The 22,557-nt window shown below is 37.4% G+C and overlaps 1 protein-coding gene across 5 annotated transcripts in view; it reads left to right on the forward strand.

The window, feature by feature from the left end:
- Positions 1-22,557, forward strand: part of LOC110889018 — a 92,884-nt gene that overhangs the window by 64,631 nt on the left and 5,696 nt on the right. For 4 of the 5 annotated variants that reach the window (XM_035980397.1, XM_035980399.1, XM_035980398.1 and 1 more), the window contains 2 exons: positions 18,702-19,697; positions 21,192-22,091. In XM_035980397.1, coding sequence (XP_035836290.1) covers positions 18,702-19,697; positions 21,192-22,091 — 1,896 coding nt within the window. The remainder of the gene's footprint in view (positions 1-18,701; positions 19,698-21,191; positions 22,092-22,557) is intronic. The other variant, XM_035980400.1, reaches the window with a different exon arrangement.

A 22,557-nucleotide genomic window follows, 5' to 3' on the forward strand; every position in this document is an offset into this window, starting at 1 on the left:
TTGCACTTGTTTAAGAGATTATCTTAGTTATTGTAGTAGGCCCCTCTTTTGAAGGCGACGTTACCCTCAACCCAGTAGTTTGAGTCAGCAAGGATACAATCCTAAAGGGTCGGATTATTGAAAGATAATGAATTAAGTTATTAATGCAAATTATGGTAGGCCCCTCTTTTGGAGGTGACATTACCCTCGACTAAGTAGTCTGAGTCAGCAGGGATACAGTCCTAAATAGCAGGGTTATAGTATTAATAGTAGTTAACTTTTGAGGGGATCAAAGAGTTTGGACCCCCGCCATCCAATACCTTTGGGTATTGAAGGAGGTCCTACTAAATTTGACTCAGGTCTCTTGCAGGACCTCTAAACGCTAAACAAGGGCAAGACCCTTACCAAACCGTTCGCGTAACCCCCGACCTCCCCGGTCTTGAAAACCGGTATAGTGTACTATCGAGGGTTCGAATCCCTCTCTCTCCTTTTTTGCTTGTTGAATAGATTTGTTTCTTTATTGGATTGGTTTTGACCGGACGTTTTCATTATCATAAAGAAAGGGAAGTGGCTCGGCTATCCCGCCTAGCCAAGCCAGAAAAATGGATTAAATATAAATGAGTTGAAAAAAGATTCTTTTTTTTTATGACATGATCCTATATGTATGAGGGAACCGAAGTGACTCCTATTTCAAGTCTTTGATCTCCTGTCTCAATTAACTGCCTTAATAAACTGTCTCAATTAAGAGGGGTCATGGAAAGAACAGGTTCAAAATCACGATCAATTCCTTTTTCAAATCCTGCTGCAGCTGCACGAGCTCTTCCTGCGTGCCACAAATGTCCTACGAAGAAGAACAATATGGACCGATGGACTTACCAGCCTTGACCGTTACAAAGGCCGATGCTATGGACTTGAGCCTGTTCCTGGAGAAGACAATCAATTTATTGCTTATGTAGCGTACCCATTAGACCTTTTTGAAGAAGGTTTTGTTACTAACATGTTTACTTCCATTGTAGGTAATGTATTTGGGTTCAAAGCCCTGCGTGCTCTACGTCTGGAAGATCTGCGAATCCCGACTGCGTATGTTAAAACTTTCGACGGTCCGCCTCACGGTATCCAAGTTGAAAGAGATAAATTGAACAAGTATGGTCGTCCCCTGTTGGGATGTACTATTAAACCGAAATTGGGGTTATCCGCTAAAAACTACGGTAGAGCTTGTTATGAATGTCTTCGTGGTGGCCTTGATTTTACTAAAGATGATGAGAACGTGAACTCCCAACCATTATGCGTTGGAGAGACCGTTTCTTATTTTGTGCCGAAGCTGGTAGCCAACATACCTCTATATAGACCGTGGAGATATGAATGGTGAAAATCTTTTATTTTATATAGACAGTAAAATAATGCCAAGACACCACGGACAGACGATAAGGAAAAGTCACCTTCAACATAAGCAACTTGTTATTAAAGTCATTAATACAAAACCAAATAAAAAGTGCAAAAGATTAAAAATAAAAAGTATTATACTAAACACTTGTCTTCACCAAGTGATGTAAGAGACTTAGGCAAACATGGCCTTGATTGTCAAGGACTCTTACGATCAATCTTGGATCCCGAGACGACTCACACACTCTATGATGGACAATGGATGATGGTGGTGGATGATGGTGTTGTGATGGTGGTGGGTGGTGGATGAAGTGTGAGAGAGGTGGTGCCAAGGGATGAGTTGCAATGAGCCAAAGCACTCCTATTTATAGACTGAACAGAGGGCTGGGCACGGCCCCGTGCCCGTCTGACACTATCTCTCCTCATTTATTGTAATTCGCAATTACAATTAATGCGCCTGCAGTACTTTGGGCACGTCCCCGTGTTCACTGGGCACGGCCCCGTGGTGAGCAATAGAAGCTTCTATAGGTTTGTCTTTTCTGCTGCTTCTTAGGCACGGGGCGTGTTCAGTCCTCTGCCTTCTCTGTTTTGCTTGGGAGGATGCTGTCGAGGGATCGGGCAATCCACTTTTGTTCCTTTTCCTGTATTTATGTTAGATTTAGCCGCCTTTTTTGCTTCTTTTGTTAATTAGAGCTCATTTAATCCTGAAAATACAAAAGGAAGACAAAAACACACTTTTTCCAACATTAGTACTTAAAAAGGGTTAGTTTTATGCCTCATATGATGTAATTTATATGTTGCATTTTACACACATCACACCCTTTTATAGTTTTGGGGGGATATATGAACATATACACTAGCTTATATATAAACATATATATTAGCTATGCCCCCACAGTGACTACCCTTCGGTTCATGATTAAGTTGTCCTATTGAACCTAGATCTTGGGATCTCCAGTCAACTAGGTTAGGTTTCCCTCATGTCCCTTTTCCATGGGCTTTAGTCTCATTCCACAACCTGACCTCTTATCAACCCACTGGTTGTTGGATCTAAAATTATCTTTGACTTCGCTAAGTCACCAATGATAATTTAAATTGCGATCAGTTGTTCTAACGTGTTCTTGACTCGCTCCACTTTTGCCTTTTAGTCGATTCATAAGACTTATAGCTCGTGATCTCAACCTGGATCTAGTTATGTACCTTGTCTTAGAATGACATGAAACTCAATTCATGGCTAGACACGTTTTCACCATGCCTTTGGTGTGTCAAGACTGAACTCTTACTAGATTTTGAATCTAACCAATTGGCATTCGAGTCCAATCTACTCGATTTACTCCATATAACCATTGTGTACTCCACTTGGTCATGCGTTTGCAATATATGCAAGTCACCCCCACATTTAAGTGTAATTGGATAGCATCCAAATGGGGTGATGAAAGGTTCTCCCTTTCATTTTGAGTTTGAGAAAACTTCCTAACTACCATTTCCACATTCAAATGAAAGTTACCCCCACATTTAAGTGTAATTGGATAGCATCCAAATGGGGTGATGAAAGGTTCTCCATTTCATTTCACGTTTGAGAAAAACTTCTCAACTACCATTTCTTCATACCATAAAGGGTTTGTCTCTTAAATGGTGCTCATCCCCCCACATTGCTTGCACTTTGAATAAGTTTAAGTAATCCTTTTGGACTAAAATGAAGTTATATTTATAGTTTTGTTTTAGCACAAAATTCATTCTTATCTCATCACATATTTTGAATGTTTAAAGTTAATTTAATCTCCGTCGAGCATATAAATTAACAAGTATTTGTCTAGCATTCTTTAGAACACAATACTCTAGCATGTGAACAGAAGATGCATCATTCTGATTCTTCACAGCCTTAAGAGATAACGCACTATCTCTTCCGAACATTCGTTTCTTAGTTTAGACACAATAATGAAATTTTATTTCACCGTTCCAAAACCATCTGTTTTAGGAAGGCCTCAAAACCATAGTTAACTTCATCCATTTGGATCATAACTCGTTTGCCTTTTATCTCCAAGGCTTCACCATTGACTTACTAAGGACTTAAACATAAGTCTTAATCCAAGTCACTTTGATGAAAGTTCTTTGTATAAAATCACTCGAGTCTTGAGATATAGTCAATTAGATTGACTCTCAACAACAAGGCATTCACGTATGCCTATAGTGATATATACATTTACATTGTTGTTTCATTAATACCATGTATTGGGATACTCTCCCAAATTGAGGACCAACCCTCCACATAGTTTAAACAACATTGATGGTGGTAGAAGCATCTACAAGTCCATCACTATTGTAAATTTCACTTAATAAATTTGCTAAATTTATTAAAATCATTTACAATAATAACATATATTTCTTTCATATGTTATATTCTTTGAAAACTTACATGTGCATTTCCATGTTGATGCTCTCAACATTAGATGACATATCTTGTTTTCGTGCATTTCATCTCAAACCATGTACCACGTTTCTCACGAACTCGTTATACATTTGATGTTTGATTTGTAACTTATTACATAAGTCATGATCACAACCCACTCGTTGTGTCCGTGTAAATTAGTTTTTACACTTTGTATCAAAATGTGTATCCTTTTGACAACTTATTAGTAGTCCAAAATAACGGATACACCAATGATATCTAAACATCAAATCCCAAAGTGTTATTATTTTCAACACACTTTAGAACGAAATAAACGCAATTACATCGTTCTTTCATGTTTTGAGGTACTCCCTCAATGGAACACGGAACACGTATAACTTGTTTCGTCTTGAAACTCTAAACTTGAATAATCACAAGTTGTCCAAATATAAAGTTGTTTACAATTAACTACTCGCAAGTAGTTGAGCAACTTATTATATTTATAACAACATCGTGTTGTTTTTCACAAAATAGTCTTTCCAAGACTATTATATGGTTCAAGACGTTATACTTCTCGTGGAAGTAACGAATCACTTGTAAATCGCAAAGACATGTTTTATTCGTTCAAAACATTTCTCGTTTTTGCAAGTGTTTTAAAAATAAACTATATTTTTTTATGTTTTGATTCCAAATCAATACAATAAACCTTATAATAGTTTATTTAATAAAACAGTTTGAAACTCGCTCATTTGAAAAAATAAAACGAATACACATCGTTTTAATAGTTGGTTTATCATATTCAAACCATTTCTAACCGCTGTCAGATAATAACGATTACCAATCGTTCAAATGAGTGGTTTGTATGATAACCAATTCTAATATGCTAATTAGAATTTAAATGTTTAACATACATTCAAAATATTCGGTTTTATAAAGTAAACCGCTTCTAACGCGCTCGTTAGAAATAAAACGAATACAATTATTCACTTTTGGTTTATTTAAATGAACGTTTTCTAACACGCTCGTTAGAAATAAAACGAATATAATTATTCACTTTTGGTTTATTTAAATGAACGTTTTCTAACACGCTCGTTAGAAATGAACACAAATATTTTCTAACACGCTCGTTAGAAAATATATAAAACGATTACAAATCATCTTAAATAGTTTATCATAGTTAACCCGGTTCTAACCCGCTCGTTAGAAATTAACGATTGCAAATCGTTAAAATAGTTGGTTATAAGATAAACTAATTCTAATACGCCTATTAGAAAATTAAACGATTATTTATTTCCATAAGCCGTTTTTGGTTTATATAAAATAAAAGTTTTCTAACCCGTTTGTTAGAAATAAACAATTGACAAAGTCGTTAAATCGTTTCTAACACGCTCGTTAGAAAATAAACAACTATCAAACTCTTTAAATCGTTTCTAACACGCTCGTTAGAAATAATCGATTACAAAATTTGTTTCGAAGTTTATAAAAAATATAAACTATTTCTAATACTCTCATTAGAAATAAACAAATAAAAATCGTTTAAGCGTATGTGGAAAAAATCCGTTTCTAACTCACTCCTTAGAAATTTAATAGTTTAGATGAAACTGTTACAAGGTTTATAATCCAAAATAATTTTCTCCAACACGCTCGTCGGTAATTATTTGAAATAATAATCTTTTCTATCATGCTCATTAGAAAATCTAAACGTATATTTTCTAGTACGCTTGTTAGAAAATCTAATCGTCTTTTAACAAGTTAGTTTTACACAATCATCGTATCTAACACGCTCATTAGATATAAACGATGATATTGAAACTTATTATTCTACAAAATTCTAACACGCTCGTTAGAGATATAAAAAGTTTTAATCTTGTTATTCTTTCAACATCAACATTTTTAACGCGCTCGTTAGAAAATATTAAAACTTGTTATTTTATAAAATAACTATTTTCTAATATGCTCATTAGAAAATATACATATTTCAAGACTTTTAAAACCAACATTAATATATCAATTATGGTTTCTAAAAGCTTATTATTAAGAAATTAAACGTTACAAAACATTTGTAAGAGGTTACAAAATAAAATTTTCTAATACGCTCATTAGAAAATTTAGTATTTCAAAAACCTATTGAAATACATATTATTTTGTATATGTTCAGTTTTATCTAAACACGAACAAAAACCATGAACTCCAAAACTTGAATCAAAACGTTCGTTTTTGTAACACGGTATTCGGATTAAAGATTGTACTCCAATCATAAAATTTTAATCCGACTTGTTTGTACTAAACAAATATTTCCCAAAAATTTATAAGATTTTAACAAAATCTCAATTAAAATTTTAACTTTCGTGAACCTAAGTCCTCATAGGGAAGGAATTTAAGATTGTAGCAACAATCTTCACGAAAGTCTGTTTTAAGATTGTAGGAACTAGATTCACTTTTTATTAAAATATATTACAAATAAATAATAAATAATAACGAGACCCTAGTTGTTTGCCTTTCAAGGAGTGCTCCTCCTTATATACCACTTTAAGTTTTGTCATTACACCTATGTGGGACAAGGTGACAAATCTCAATCCATTTTTCTCATCTTTGTTTGTTCCAAACATACAACTTCAAGCTTCAATATCTCATTCATCTTAGCTCTATTTGGACATAGTTTGAACACAAACCTACAAATAATTATTTATACAACTCATATATAAATATTATTGATGTCCAAAATATTTAGTGAAAAACTCATTTTCACTAAATTTCCAACAATAAATGATCAGATGCAATAAACGATTAGGTGATTGTTCTGGTGGTTCAGTCGATAAACCTTTGAAGGGCTGAGCCATTTCGGTTGCCGTCAAAGATGAGAGAACGTCTATCAAAATCAAAATAGGGTATAAACAAATCATTTAATGGAAAGATGTAGAATGGTCGCTGAGTCACAATTCATTAAAGTTGAGTGTGTGTGTATATATATATATATATGGGAAGGTTCAAATGAAAACCACTAGTTATTGTGAAAACTCGAAAACTAATTAAAAAAGCCAAAAAAACATACTAATTTTTTTTTTGCATAATAATTTTCGCTACTTTTAGTATATAAAAAAATTTCAAAAAAAAAAAAAAACTTTTTTTGTAGTGCGCATGTGTAATACTACACATGTGTAATACAATTTTTTTTTTGAAATTTTTTTTATATACAAAAACCTGGGATTTTTTATAAAAAAATTGAAAAAAAAAATTTTGGTGTGTTTTTTAGGCTTTTTTTAGTTAGTTTTCGAGTTTTCACAATAAAAGTGGTTTTCATTTGAACCATCCCCTATATATATATATGATATGTTTTGTTTTCGTTGGGTAAATATATGATATTTGTTTGGAAGTGTATATATATACACGAAATTAATCCAATGTTTCAAGCTTAATGGCCAGACATGGAGGGGAGGGTGTCACACCCCAACCGATGGTGGAAACATCAGGGCGGGACGAACAAATCGCTCACAACATCATAACGTTACTTGTGTCAATATAGATTAATCAAAATTTCATAATAAGAGCTGGATTATCATACAAACCAAAACATAGTCAAAATTGTATCATACATCATCAAAACCAAACATTGTTCAAGATATTGTTTTTCTAAGGTGTGCATCTAAAGTCACCCTAGCTTGATTCTGCAACGTCCAAACTATCAACCTGCAACATGTATTAATATAAAATCGACAAAATTGTTGGTGAGTATACAAGTTTAATACATAGCATACATAGTTTCTAGTTTAACTGCTCGTATCCAACATGAAAAACATATAACAAGTTTCAACATGCTAAGCTAACGTAATCCATGTGATAGCCCAAGTTTCGAACGCGTTAACTGTGCCTTTCCTACATCATCGCAACGAAGAGGAGGTAAAAGAATCAAACTTAACAATACCCCAAGTCTCGTGGGCGGTGCGTTACCCCTATAGCTGCTATAATTGTTAAGGCGGTACTAAACACAAGATTCAAACCTTAACATAGCATAAAAGTCTCACAAGTATCACAAGTATCATGTTTTCATGTTAAGATGGATAGAGTATGATTATAAACAAGTTTCAAGTGTCGTGTGTTTAAATATAGAATACATGTTGCATCCCAAAGTGTTTAAAGTAAAAAGGGATCGAGTATACTCACTGTGCGTACTTAGTAACTAAACACAGTCTGGTTGGATTGAAGGGAGTGCAGGATCAGCCTGCGTATGGGAACAGGGCATAAGTCCTCTAAGTGCTGACACTGTTGAATACAGAGCGTCGAATGGGGTGAAAAGTGAGTTAAGTGTTCAACAGACTATCCGAGCGGATGGCTTCCATCCGGATGGATGGTCATCCAGACGGATGGTCATTCGGACGGATGGCCATTCTGAAGGATGGCCATTCGAATGGATGGCCATTCAAACGGATGGTCACTCGACCAGTCTGTGGCTGTTTGCGAACTGTTAAAGGTTTCGAAGTTTCATTAAAAATGTGCACCAAAAGTAACAACGATTATCTTCAGGGTTAGACCATCGAGACGGATGGTCATTAGAACGGATAGTCATCCGAACGGATGGCCATTCAGTCGAATGGTCTGTGGTTGAAGTTTTTGTGAATCGTTCTAAGTAAAAGTTTTGAGTTAACGGTAACGGCGTGACGACGTGTCAAATAACAGAATACACCAAATCCAGTTTATTCGACCGGATGGGCCCAGCCCATTCAGACAGACGCGCTGTTCTTGATGAAGATTCATGTTTGACCCGTTAGTCGGTTCGTCTCTTTGGTGGAAATCAGTCTTCAAGCCGACTTTCGACTAAGGAACGAGTCGAGAGCCTGACATAGTCCTGATTCCCCAATGTTGTGCAAAACTAAAAAGAAGTTCAGAAATAAGTTGTAAAACATGAAACTCCGTTGGATCTGAGTCAAAACATGTGAAAACCTTTTAGATTTGTATAAAAAATGTGAAAATCCATTAGATCTTAGATCAATCTCGATTGAATGATGCTTCACAACAGTTTTCCTAATCAAAACGAGTGAAGACCAACTTCGAGGGGTCTAAAATCATTGTTTTTTTTTATAAAAAGTTAAGGTGTGTGTGTGATTTGATGAAAGAAGAATGGAGTAGAAGTCGAATCGAGGTGAAATATAGAAAGATTGAGGGAGAAATGCTTACAAAAGCCTTGAATCGCCGTCTAGAGCTTGAGAGCGGATGAGCAGAGGTGAAAGGTGAGAATGAAGGCTCAAGTCCACTATTTATAGGTGAAAGCGACAGGTTCAGTCATTCGGATGGCTAGGTTCGGATGGCCATGTCCGGATGGCTCTATCCGGATGGGTAAGTCCCATCCGGGCGGATGGCACATTCGGACCGTGGGTTGTGTTTTTGTTAGATTTTCCAACTTTGATTCGTTCGCGAGTGAGATTAAGTGTTGCATTGCGTTGCATATTATTGTGAGTAACCATTATTTATAATATCATTACCTCTAAACATATGATTCGCATAATCTAGAGTAAATCGTGCTTTGAATTCGAGTTAAATTAGTTTCTCGTTCATTAAGCATCAAAGCATAACAAAGAGTCAAGAATCTAGGATAATCATACCGTTCCCATATAAGAAGCATCACATAGAGTAATAGCTTGCACATAGTTTAACACAAAGAGTTAAGAATCTAGGATAACATATCGTTCTCATATAAGAAGCATCACATAGAGTAATAGTTTCCACATAGTTTAACACAATTAAGATTAAAACAGTCTCATTTTCATTATTATCAGTTGTCTCGAGTCACAGAAGATTTGATGGTAAGATACACGAGAGTAAAAGCATTAACAGATAGGAAGAACTGAAGACTTGCTATCAATAAGTTTGTATCAAAACACAGGGCGTTACAGTCTCCCCTGCTTTAGGAGATTTCGTCCCCGAAATCTAAGAGGAAGACTGAACAAAGAGCTGTGGATACTTGGTTTTCATTTTACTCTCGAGTTCCCAAGTGAATTCGGAGCCGCGCTTTCCTTCCCATCGAACCTTGACTATGGAAATTTTGCTGCGCCTTAGCCGCTTAGTACCTCGGTCCATGATTTCGACCGGTTTTTCCACAAAATGAAGAGTCTCGTTTATTTGCATGTCTTTGATGGGAACTTGAAGTTCCTCATCTGCTAAGCACTTCCTGAGATTTGAGACATGGAACTTCGGATGTACATTGCTAAGTTCCTGAGGTAAATCGAGTCGGTAAGCCACCTTGCCAATCCTTTCGAGTATCTTGAAGGGACCCACATAGCGAGGGGCAAGCTTTCCCTTTTTACCAAAACATATCACTCCTTTCTAGGGGAATACTTTGAGTAGAACGTGGTCTCCAACATTGAATTCCAGAGGTTTACGCCTTTTGTCAGCATAGTTCTTTTGTCTGCTTCTAGCCTTGAGTGAGTTGTCGTGGATTTGAAGGATCTTATCCATCGTCTCTTGGATGAGCTCAGGGCCAGTAAGTTGCTTGTCACCAATCTCATGCCAACTGATGGGAGATCGGCACTTGCGACTGTATAAAGCTTCGAAAGGAGCCATCTGAATACTGGAATGGTAGCTGTTGTTGTACGAGAACTCGATCAATGGTAAATGTACATCCCAGTTACCACCAAAGTCGATGACACAAGAACAAAGCATATCCTCTAGGGTTTGGATAGTACATTCTGTCTGTCCATCCGTTTGAGGATGAAAGGCCGTACTAAGATTCAACTGAGAACCCATAGCGGACTGGAAGGTTTGCCAAAGACGTGAAGTGAAGCGACCATCGCGGTCAGAGATGATGTCAATGGGTATGCCATGACGACATATGATTTCGTCAGTATAAACTCGAGCAAGTTTCTCCGCTTTGAAATCTTCACGAATAGGAAGTAAGTGAGTTGTCTTGGTCAAACGGTCGATGATTACCCATATACTATCGTGACCAGAAGGTATACGAGGAAGTTTGGTTATGAAGTCCATAGAAATGCTATCCCATTTCCAAATAGGGATCTCGGGTTGCTTGAGGAGGCCTGAAGGACATTGATGCTCAGCTTTTACCTTTAAGCAAGTGAGACATTTCGAAACGTAAGCGTCTATGTCCTTTTTCATACTAGGCCACCAATAGGACGTACGCAAGTCATCGTACATCTTATCAGCACCAGGATGAATAGAGTATCGGGATTTGTAAGCCTCATTCATGATGAGCTCACAAAGGTTGTCGTGATCTGGTACCCAGATGCTATTGAGATAGTATTGAAGTCCATCAGACTTTGTCGTAAGTTGGTCTATAGAAGCACCTCGTATTTCGACGATTAAACTACCTTCGTTTGCTGACGAGTATTGAGCTTCACGGATACAAGCATGAAGATCGCTAGTGATATGAAAACAGCGGATGCTACTAGCATGAGTCTTACGATTAAGAGCATCGGCCACGACATTCGCTTTGCCAGGGTGGTAGCGAATTTCGCAGTCATAGTTGTTAAGCAACTCCACCCAACGTCGCTGACACATATTTAGTTCCTTTTGGTTAAAGATGTGTTGCAGGCTCTTATGGTCAGTGAAAACCACAAACTTAGTACCATATAGGTAGTTTCGCCAAATCTTTAACGCAAAAATAACTGCGCCCAGCTCGAGGTCGTTGGTAGTATAGTTTTTCTCATGTATTTTGAGTTATCGAGAGGCATAAGTGATGACCTTGTCTCGCTGCATGAGAACACATCCAAGACCACGGTTCGAGTCATCGCAATATACCACGAAATCATCATTCCCATCAGGGAGAGCAAGTACAGGAGCATTGCAAAGTAAGTCCTTTAGGGTTTGATAGATTCCTCTTACTCAGGACCCCAAGCAAAAGGTTTCTCTTTCGGAGTTAACGAAGTGAGAGGAAAAACGATCTTTGAAAAGTTCGAGATAAATCGACGGTAGTAACCCGCCAATCCTAAGAAGGAACGAATTTCAGACGCATATTTAGGTGTGACCCAATTCTTCACTGCTTCGATTTTGGAAGGGTCAACATGGATCCCTTGTTTGCTAACAACGTTCCCAAGAAATTGTACTTCCTTGATCCAAAATTCGCACTTAGAAAACTTTGCGTATAAGCGTTCACCACGTAAAAGTTCTAGTATGAGGTGTAAATGTCGTTCATGATCAGCTTGGGTTTTGGAATAAATGAGAATATCATCAATAAAAACGATTACAAAACGATCCAGGTAAGGTTTACAAACACGATTCATTAGATCCATAAACACGGCGGGTGCGTTGGTCAAGCCAAAAGGCATAACCACGAACTCGTAGTGTCCATAGCGAGTGCGAAATGCGGTCTTGGGAATATCTTCTACGAGAACACGAAGTTGATGATAACCAGATCGATGGTCGACTTTAGAGAAACAAGTTGCGCCTTGCAGTTGGTCAAAAAAGATCGTCGATGCAAGGGAAAGGATAACGATTCTTGATAGTGAGTTTGTTAAGCTCACGGTAGTCGATGCACATGCAAAACGAACCATCTTTCTTTTTGACGAAAAGTACGGGAGCACCCCAAGGTGAGGTACTTGGGCGTATAAAACCTTTATCGAGGAGTTCTTGGAGTTGACTAGATAACTCTTGCATCTCGAAGGGTGCAAGTCGGTAAGGAGCCTTGGCAACAGGAGTTGCACCAGGTATGAGATCAATACGAAAATCAACATATCGAGGTGGAGGAAAACCAGGAAGATCCTCAGGAAAGACATTAGGGAAATCACACACTACTGGAACATCACTTACGCTTTTTCCCTTGCCCTGTTCTTCCACTATGTGGGCTAAATAGGCAAAGTACTGTTTACGTAAGCATTTATTCGCTTGAGTGCATGACATCAATTTCAGTCCTCTAGAAGGTCGGTCTCCATAGACGTGCAAAGTATCACCAGATGGGAGAGGTAAACGAACGTACTTCTCGTGGCAAGCAATTTCAGCATGGTTCTTGCGCAACCAATCCATGCCTACTATGATGTCGAAGCTACCCAGTTGCATGGGTATGAGGTCGATAGTGAAAACGTGATCGTTAAGAGTAAGGAGAGAATCGCGGAGGATAGAGTCGACTAAAATAGACTTACCATCGGCAATCTCGACTGAGAATGACTTAGGTAATTTAGAGCGTGCACGGTTTAACAAGGATTCAAATTCAACAGACACAAAGCTTTTGTCCGCACCAGTATCAATAGGATCGAAGAGTAAAGATGACGTCATTGTCATTCTGAGCTTGCTTGGCGTTGATGTTGAATGCGCGTCCTCACGGGGCTTGCTGCTGCGGCTGCTCTTGATTCAACTGAGGGCATTGAGGACGGAGATGAGTGGTATCACCACATTTGTAGCAGGCTTGCACGTTGTTTACTGGTTTGGGTTCTAGGGAGCTTGCTGAACCTGGTTGATCTAGCGGCAGTGAGAAGCTGTGTGACCATAGCGGTTGCATGAAGTACAGTGGCGATAAGTTGAGTTTGTAGGGTGATGATAGTGACAAGTGTCGCACTTGGGATGAATCCCAGTGTATGTCTTCCTTGTGTTCTCAGGAGAAGCAGGGTTTGGATACGTAGCAGGGTTTATCACATTGCAGCCAGAGTTTTGAGACTTTCGTTTCTTACCCCGACCACCACTAGATTGCTGGGTGATTTGATTAACTGATTTAGAGGGGGCAGGTGTAACAAACTGTTTATCACGAACACGGTTGTTGTTCAGACTAGCAGCAGGTTGTATAGGCCAGATTGTCATCACCAACTTGTTTCAGATGCCAAAACTCATCCTCGAGCTTTTGTTGTTCATGAGGAGGACAGAATTCGAGCATCATCAGTTCTCTAACCTTAGCCCATGGTAAAGCATAAGATTCCTCGTTGGAGCGGATGTTTCTCTCATTGGTCCACCACTCTAAAGCTCTACCTTGGAAAACACCAGTAACACTCCTAGTCTTGAGATGTTTAGGGCGTTCACTGTTGATGAAAGTAACTTCAATGTTGTCAAATCATTCCATCATTGCAGTCACCCCATCGCTGCCCGTGAAAGGCTTAGGGTTGCGGGAGACAAAGTGTTTGTAGTTGAAGCTCACAGGCTTAGGTTGGACCACTTTCGAGTCAACAGAGGAGGGAGGAGTGTTTGAACCCTGAATTTCAGTGACAATCTTGGGAACAACTCGTGTGATCTGATCGGCCATGAAGGACATCATTTTCTTCTGGGAGTTAGCCTTTGACTTCTTGTGAGAGTTGGAAAATCGGCTCGATGACATCTAAAGATTCAAACGAAGAATAGTTGAGACTCGATCATAATGTTTTTGTTAAATTGATTTGTACGATAGCGTACATCACACAGCACATAAATGTTTCAAATTGTTTCACATAGCATCACAAGTTTCCACATTGTATCACATAGGATAACATAAGCATCATAAATTTAATTGGTTCACGAGAGGTTATTATTATTGTTTTAGATTGCAAGAAACGTGCGAATTGTGTAACAGTTTTGAAATGAACGAGGTATCAAGTATAAAATTGCATATAAATTGAGATAACATAAAAGAGAGGCTCATAAAACATTGGATTGTTTCGGGTAGAGAAAGTCGACTATTCCAAGGTGAATCAAAGCCCTTTTCGAATTAAGGAAACGTGCTTTGGCCTAATAGAAAAATACTCTCATCGATAATCGACTAACGATATTTGTCCTTCCAGTTACTACACGCCCTTAATCAATTGGGGAATTCAAAACCTTGGCGAGATTGAAAATTGAAGCGTGGGACTAGTTATCAAGATGCGAGTTTCACCTATAACTTGGTAACATTGTAACCTAATATAGTTGGTACTTATCAAAAGATAAGACCCACTAGAATATGAAATGGAAATTTCCCTTCAAGGTTTGGATGTCACTCCTAACTTGAGGGTAAATTTTGTGCAAAATACAAGTATAGCTGAATGAAAGTCGTCATCAAAGGTGGGAATCACCCCTATTTTGATGAGTCGTTTCAATTGTGTTATAAGAGTGTCTTCAAAGCATCCATGTGTGTATTGTGTTAGCCTTAGGAAAGGCATGTATATTAAGAGACCAAAGAGAATAGAAGGAAACAAATAAGAGAGAATGCAAGTAGTTTTAAAGAACACATAGCGAGAACGTTCCTAAACAATAGACTAGGTAAAAGCATTCCTACTTTTCCTAATTCCCTATAGTTATGGCTCTGATACCAATCTGTCACACCCCAACCGATGGCGGAAACATCGGGGCGGGATGAACAAATCGCTCACAGCATCATAACGCTACCTGTGTCAATATAGATTAATCAAAATTTCATAATAAGAGCTGGATTATCATACAAACCAAAACATAGTCAAAATTGTATCATACATCATCAAAACCAAACATTGTTCAAGATATTGTTTTTCTAAGGTGTGTATCTAAAGTCACCCTAGCTTGATGCTGCGACGTCCAAACTATCAACCTGCAAAATGTATTAAAATAAAATCAACAAAATTGTTGGCGAGTATACAAGTTTAATACATAGCATACATAGTCTCAAGTTTAACTACTCTTATCCAACATGAAAAACATATAACAAGTTTCAACATGCTAAGCTAACGTAATCCATGTGATAGCCCAAGTTTCCAACGCGTTAACTGTGCCTTTCCTACATCGTCGCAACGAAGAGGAGGTAAAAGAATCAAACTTAACAATACCCCAAGTCTCGTGGGCGGTGCGTTACCCATGTAGCTGCTATAATTATTAAGGCGGTACTAAACACAAGATTCAAATGTTCACATAGCATAAAAGTCACACAAGTATCACAAGTATCATGTTAAGATGGATAGAGTATGATTATAACCAAATTTCAAGTGTTGTGTGTTTAAATATAGATTACATGTTGCATCCTAAAGTGTTTAAAGCAAAAAAGGGATCAAGTATACTCACTGTGCGTGCTTAGTAACTAAACACAGTCTGGTTGGATTGAAGGGATTGCGGGATCACCCTGCGTATGGGAACAGAGCATAAGTCCTCTAAGTGCTGACACGGTTGAATACGGAGCGTCGAATGGGGTGAAAAGCAAGTTAAGCGTTCAACAGACTATCCGAGCGGATGGGTTCCATCCAGACGGATGGTCATTCGTACGGATAACCATTCTGAAGGATGGCCATTCGGACAGATGGCCATTCAACTAGTCTATGGTTGTTTACGAACTGTTAAAGTTTTCGAAGTTTGATTAAAAATGTGGCAACAAAAGTAACAACGATTATCATTAGGGTCAGATCATCCGGACGGATGGCCATCCGAACGGATGGCCATTCGGTCGAATGGTCTGTGGTCGAAGTTTTTGTAAAACGTTCTAAGTAAAAGTTTTGAGTTAACGGTAACAGCGTGACAACATGTCAAACAACGGAATACACCAAATCCAGTTCATTCGGGCGAATGGGCCCAACCCATTCGGACAGATGCGTTGTTCTTGATGAAGATTCATCTTTTACCCGTTAGTCGGTCCGTCTCTTTGGTGGAAATCAGTCTTCAAGCCGACTTTCGGCTAAGGAACGAGTCGAGAGCCTGACATAGTCCTGATTCCCCAATGTTGTGTAAAACTAAAAAGATGTTCATAAATAAGTTGTAAAACGTGAAACTCCGGTGGATCAGAGTCAAAACATGTGAAAACCTTTTAGATTTGTATAAAAAATGTGAAAATCCATTGGATCTTAGATCAATCTCGATTGAATGATGCTTCACAACAGTTTGCCTAAACAAAACGAGTGAAGACCATCTTCGAGGGGTCTAAAATCAGTGTTTTCGATAAAAAGTTAAGGTGTGTGTGTGATTTGATGAAAGAAGAATGGAGTAGAAGTGGAATTGAGGTGAAATATAGAAAGATTGAGGGAGAAATGCTTACAAAAGCCTTGAATCTCCGTCTAGAGCTTGAGAGCGGATAAGGAGAGGTGAAAGGTGAGAATGAAGGCTCAAGTCCACTATTTATAAGTGACAGCGACAGGTTTAGTCGTTCGGATGGCTACGTTCGGATGGCCATGTCCGGATGGCTCCATCCGGATGGGTAAGTCCCATCCGGGTGGATGGCCCATTCGGACCGTGAGTTGTGTTTTTGCTAGATTTTCCAACTTTGATTCGTTCGCGAGTGAGGTTAAGTGTTGCGTTGCGTATTATTGTGAGTAACCATTATTTATAATATCATTACCTCTAAACATATGATTCGCATAATCTAGAGTAAATTGTGCTTCGAATTCGAGTTAAATTAGTTTCTCGTTCATTAGGCATCAAAGCATAACAAAGAGTCAAGAATCTAGGATAATCATCTCGTTCCCAAATAAGAAGCATCACATAGAGTAATAGCTTGCACATAGTTTAACACAAAGAGTCAAGAATCTAGGATAACATATCGTTCTCACATAAGAAGCATCACATAGAGTAATAGTTTCCACATAGTTTAACACAATTAAGATTAAAACAGTCTCATTTTCATTATGTTCAGTCGTCTCGAGTCACAGAAGATTTGATGGTAAGATACACGAGAGTAAAAGCATCAACGGATAGGAAGAACGGGAAGACTTGCTATCAACAAGTTAGTATCAAAACGCAGGGCGTTACAAGGGGGGCTCCAAATGGGATTTAAGGCACTTTTTTTATTGATTTGATTGGGTTATATATTATATAATATTAAACTGAATTAAAAAAAACATCAACAAGGCCCCCGTCTGCCATCCCCACCAAGCCCTTGCCCCACTCCCCTCATGGAGTCCACCTGTTGTAGTGTTTGCGCCCTTCTTGCAGCTGTTGTGATACCATTGGCACCCCCTATGGAGCCCCATAACACACAGAAGAGGTGTCTCTCTTCAAACATCCCAAGTCAACCATGAAAACAAAAAAAAATGTATATTAAACTAACCTGTAAGTTTTCTTATTCTTATTAACTTGTTTTACTAACATGCTTGTTCTTATTCGTTATCAACTAATTATTTATAACATCATCTAAATTTTTCGTTTGATTTATGAATCATTCAGTTATTCAAGTGCTACAATAGATACTTCCTCAACTTCCTTTTTTTAACGACGACTTTCTTGTATTAGGCTACCGCACTGCCCAAATTGGAGAGCCCGTTGCTCCACTCCGGCCAGACTATGTTGTCTTAACCGGGGCCACGCTGGCTTCAGAGTTTGGCTTGGGTGTTCCCCCGGGAAACCATAACGCCGGCTTACACTTGACAGACTCTCTCTATTATTGCGTAATCCACCAAAGTGACACAAGTGGGGATTGAACTTAGGTCTCCATTTGAAAACCCAAGCCTCTCTACCACTAGAGCACGAGTGGTGGATCCTCATCTTCCCTTTTACTACATATTATTTAATTTCATTTAAATTAAGTATAGATTAAGATATATAATTCTCATTTCTTACATACAATTAACTCAATTAGTTGGTCTAGCAACCTATTTCACTTTAATAACACTAACACAATACATATTATTAACAACAATTTACAATTTTAGCAAATCAATTATTAGGCCTATTCAAGCAATGAACAATTAATTTAATTAAGCTAACATAGAGGATATAGATTCGTTTCTTACAAAAAAATCTAGCAAACTTCCTTAAATTAATTTGGTTTAACTAACTATAAAGCTAACATAGAGGATATAGATTCGTTTCTTACAAAAAAAAATCTAGCAAACTATCCTTAAATTAATTTGGTTTAACTAATTATCACATTATATATTTGGGCCTTATTCACATCCTAACCATAAATGGCTTGTGGGCTTGGGAAATACATTGGGTTGGCCCTTAGTAAGCCCACCTTGATGTCATAAAGAATAATTAGGGCACATGAAAAGTAAGGGGGGAAGAAACAGGGTGGGACAAATTTTATTTTCAGTTGTTTGCAGCTGTTTGCAACTTTCACACAATTTCCTTCTTATTCTTGATTCTTCTACCTGTAACTCTCTTTTCAAACTTGAATCAGGTAAACAACTTGGAACACTTGAAGATTCCTCTCACTCATATTCTATCAGTTACCAATGATTTTTCAAATACATACAGAATTAAAACTCTCAGTGACGTTCAGTTCTACCGAGCAGAATTGGAGCATTATGATAAAAAAAATCATTCATCAAAGAGACAAAACACTGTAATTATAAAACGCTATCCTTCTTATATACGTCACCAGTACTCGTACTCTGGAGAAAAACAGTTTCTTACAGAAATTGAAATTCTTACGGGTGGAGTTAAGCATCCCAACATAGTCACTCTGCTTGGATTTTGTGTTGAAGATTCTGAGATGATCCTTGTCATTGACAATTTTTCCAATGGATTTCTTGGTGAGTATTTGGAAAACCTCAAAGACAAATGGGTTTTGACTTGGGAAAAACGTTTGAAAATCTGCATTGATGTTGCACATGGCTTACATTATATTCACTCTCAGATGGAAGACCAAAAGATGATAATAAATCGTGATATATATGGCTACAACATTGGATTGGACGAGAACTTGGGGGCAAAAATTGTTTACTTTGGCAACTCCGTATTCTTGCCTCCAAATCAAGAAGACAAAGCTCTATATCTCAACAAGGACCGTATTGGCAGAACGTGCCACATAGATCCACAATATGAGAAGACTGGTAAGTTAAAAAGAGAATCAGATGTTTACGGTTTCGGAGTAGTCTTGTTTGAAATTCTATGTGGGAGATTAGCCTATGACCCAATTTACCTTAAGGAGAGTGACAAAGGGCTAGCCCCTGTGGCAAGACAAAGCTTCAGGACAGGAACACTAGAAGAGATGATAGATCCTATAATAAAGGAAGAAACTGCTCAAAACACTTTTGTTCTAAATAGAGGACCCAACAAGGATTCTTTGCACACATTTATTTCAATTGCACGCCAATGTGTTGTGGAAACTCAAGACCAACGCCCAACAGTGAAAGTCGTGGTCAACGAACTTAAGAAAGCATTATTCTTTCAAGTAAGTCATCGTTCTAACTTCATATTATGGTTTCCTAGAAGTAAAATAGTTTGATGATTCACTATAATATCAAAAACAAATGTAGATTTCTTGATGACGTTAGATTCAATTTATTAAAGCACCTAGCGTTCAACCTTATAGACATTGTAGGGATTCCCAATCCTACCTTTTATACTATCAATTTAGGACTTTAGGACTTAGCTAAATTTCTTATATGGAATTATCAAAATAATATTAATCTAAACCTTTTTCTTTAGAAAACATAGTAATGTGCTTATTTACTTCATAAGGGAAAAACATAGTAGTAGAGAAGGAGTTGGCCAAATTTGGTATTATTATCAACCAAATCTTTTTCCAAGGCTGGGGAGGGAGAAAAGGTTAAGGTATGGATTGATGGATGGTTACCGAGGGGCCCTTTATGTGACCATTTCCGTAGCATCTTTCGATTGGCCAACGAGAAGATAAAAAGACGCTGATTAAAGATTGCTATAGATATGTTGACTCAAATGTTATTTGGGATTGGGGCAAGAAGAAACTACCCAAATCCTCAGAAGAAATGTTAGAGCTGGTTGACCTCCACAACATTCTACAACAGCAAACAATTACAAAGGAAGCTGAAATTTGGGTTTCGAAGGGTGACGGTGAAGAAGAATTCTCTATGAAGAAAGTTAGGGAACAAATGGCCATTAATAGTGTCACCCTCAACAGCAAAGTGTATTTTTTTTCTAGAACAATTGGGCAACCAAAAGTTATGTGTTTATGTGGTTTGGAGCTAGTAAATCTGGGAAATATCCTGTCTTTGCTGTGGTTTGGAGCTGGCAAATGCAGATCATATTCTTGCAACCTTCCCTATTGCTTAATCCATTTGGTGTGGTGGCAAGTTTGCGCTTGGATCAAGGTTCCTATTCCTACGAGTTTCAATACGGCCGCGGAGGCGTTGAACTTTGTCGCCCTTCTTAATGTTGGAAAGCTGAAGAAACATATTATAAATATTGCTTTATTATTGACATGTTGGAGGTTGTGGATCAATCGGAATGATTTCTGTTGCAAAATGGTGGATGACATTAAGGAGAACTCCTTTTGGTGGATGCAAAATAGAGCCAAAAGGCAGAATTTGGCTTGGGGGAAGTTTAGAATATTTTATGGTGTTGATTTGTAATTTCATGTTCTGTTCTTGTTTTCTTTTTGCTGCATTTCTTGTGATATTTTCCTGGGCTGTATTGGGCCTCCTTAGGTTCTTGCTAAGGTTTGTCCCTTGTTTCGTTTTTAATGGAATTGCTTTTCGTTGTTAAAAAAGGGAATCATAAAGGACATTTATCATCATATTAAAGTCATATTGTTTGGTGTTTAGGTCTAATATCACCAAATTATCATTGTCTCCTCATTATATACTTTTCCATAATATTTAAAAACAATATTACAAATTTAGTATTATTATCACTGATTTATAGTTATCAATATGTGTATTTTTATTTGGTGTGTCATGTTTGACAGAAAATCAACAAGGACAACCCCAAAATGTTACTTGAAGACATAAAACAGGCGACACAAAACTTCAATAATGACAATTGCATCGGGCGAGGAGGATTCGGGAGAGTCTATAAAGGAAACCTTCAAGATGGTGATGGATTTAAAACTATTGTTGCAAAACGGTTGGATTCAAGGTTTGGTCAAGGGGAACAACAATTCTTGAGTGAGCTCCAAATTCTTTTAGACTTTAAGCATGAGAGTGTCATTGGTCTTGTGGGCTTCTGTGATGAAAATGATGAAAAAATTATTATCTATGAGTATGCGTCCAAAGGAAGTCTTGATAGATATTTAAATGATGCTTCTCTTACATGGGGGAAACGACTTGATATATGCATAGATGTTGCAATAGCGTTGGATTTCCTCCATGGAGGAGTTGGAAAACAAGCGAAGGTGATACATAGGGACATTAAAACAGCTAACATTCTACTAAACGATGATTGGAAAGCGAAACTTGCTGATTTTGGGCTTTCCTTAGTAAGTCCATTAGTTAAAGAGACGGACTATGTTATTGATCATGTGTGTGGAACAACTGGATACTTGGACCCACTTTATAGAAAATCAGGGTTCCTAACCATAGAGTCTGATATTTATTCATTTGGTGTTGTTTTATTTGAGATTTTGTGTGGGAGATCGACATTTGAAATCCAAAAACATGAGGGCCACTATCTACCAGAGTTCATTGAAAAAAGTTTTAAAGAAGGAAAGCATGGTGAGGTAGTGTTCGAACAAATAAGGGAACAGATCGTGCCTAAATCATTAATTACATTTCAAGAGGTTGCCTACAAATGCCTACATCTTGATAGAGAAAAACGACCGACAACAAAAAAAGTTTTGATGCAACTTAAGAAAGCTTTGGTATTTCAAGTAAGTTATCCCAGTTTTATGAAAGCAAGGTTCCATTAACTGCACTAATACAAATTATGACTTTAACTTGTGTTCATCAAAAGGTTATTAATGGTATTTTTATAGATTAATCTTTTAACGACAAGAACAAACACACACACATGTGTGTGTATATTAGAAACTGTATTTATTCCAAATGTTTTAGTTTATTTTTTACGTTTTTATTATTAATATCATTATGGTAAATTACTTGAATTTTGTAATTTTTTTTTTGTTATATTTGAATATCTATAAAATAATTGATAAGCGGATAAAAAAGTATGCTATTGCTTATGTACGTGTGTATTAAACTTAAGAGTTTAATATATTGTGTGTACTATTAGTCGTGACTACCTTTAAATCATTTATATTTATTCAATTTTTAAGCTTATTTAATTAAGTGGAATAGAAAGTCAGGGACTGAGGTTGCTAGATCTTATATATTTAT

This window comes from Helianthus annuus, chromosome 11, assembly GCF_002127325.2.
Source record: "Helianthus annuus cultivar XRQ/B chromosome 11, HanXRQr2.0-SUNRISE, whole genome shotgun sequence".
NCBI classification, from domain to species: domain Eukaryota; kingdom Viridiplantae; phylum Streptophyta; class Magnoliopsida; order Asterales; family Asteraceae; genus Helianthus; species Helianthus annuus.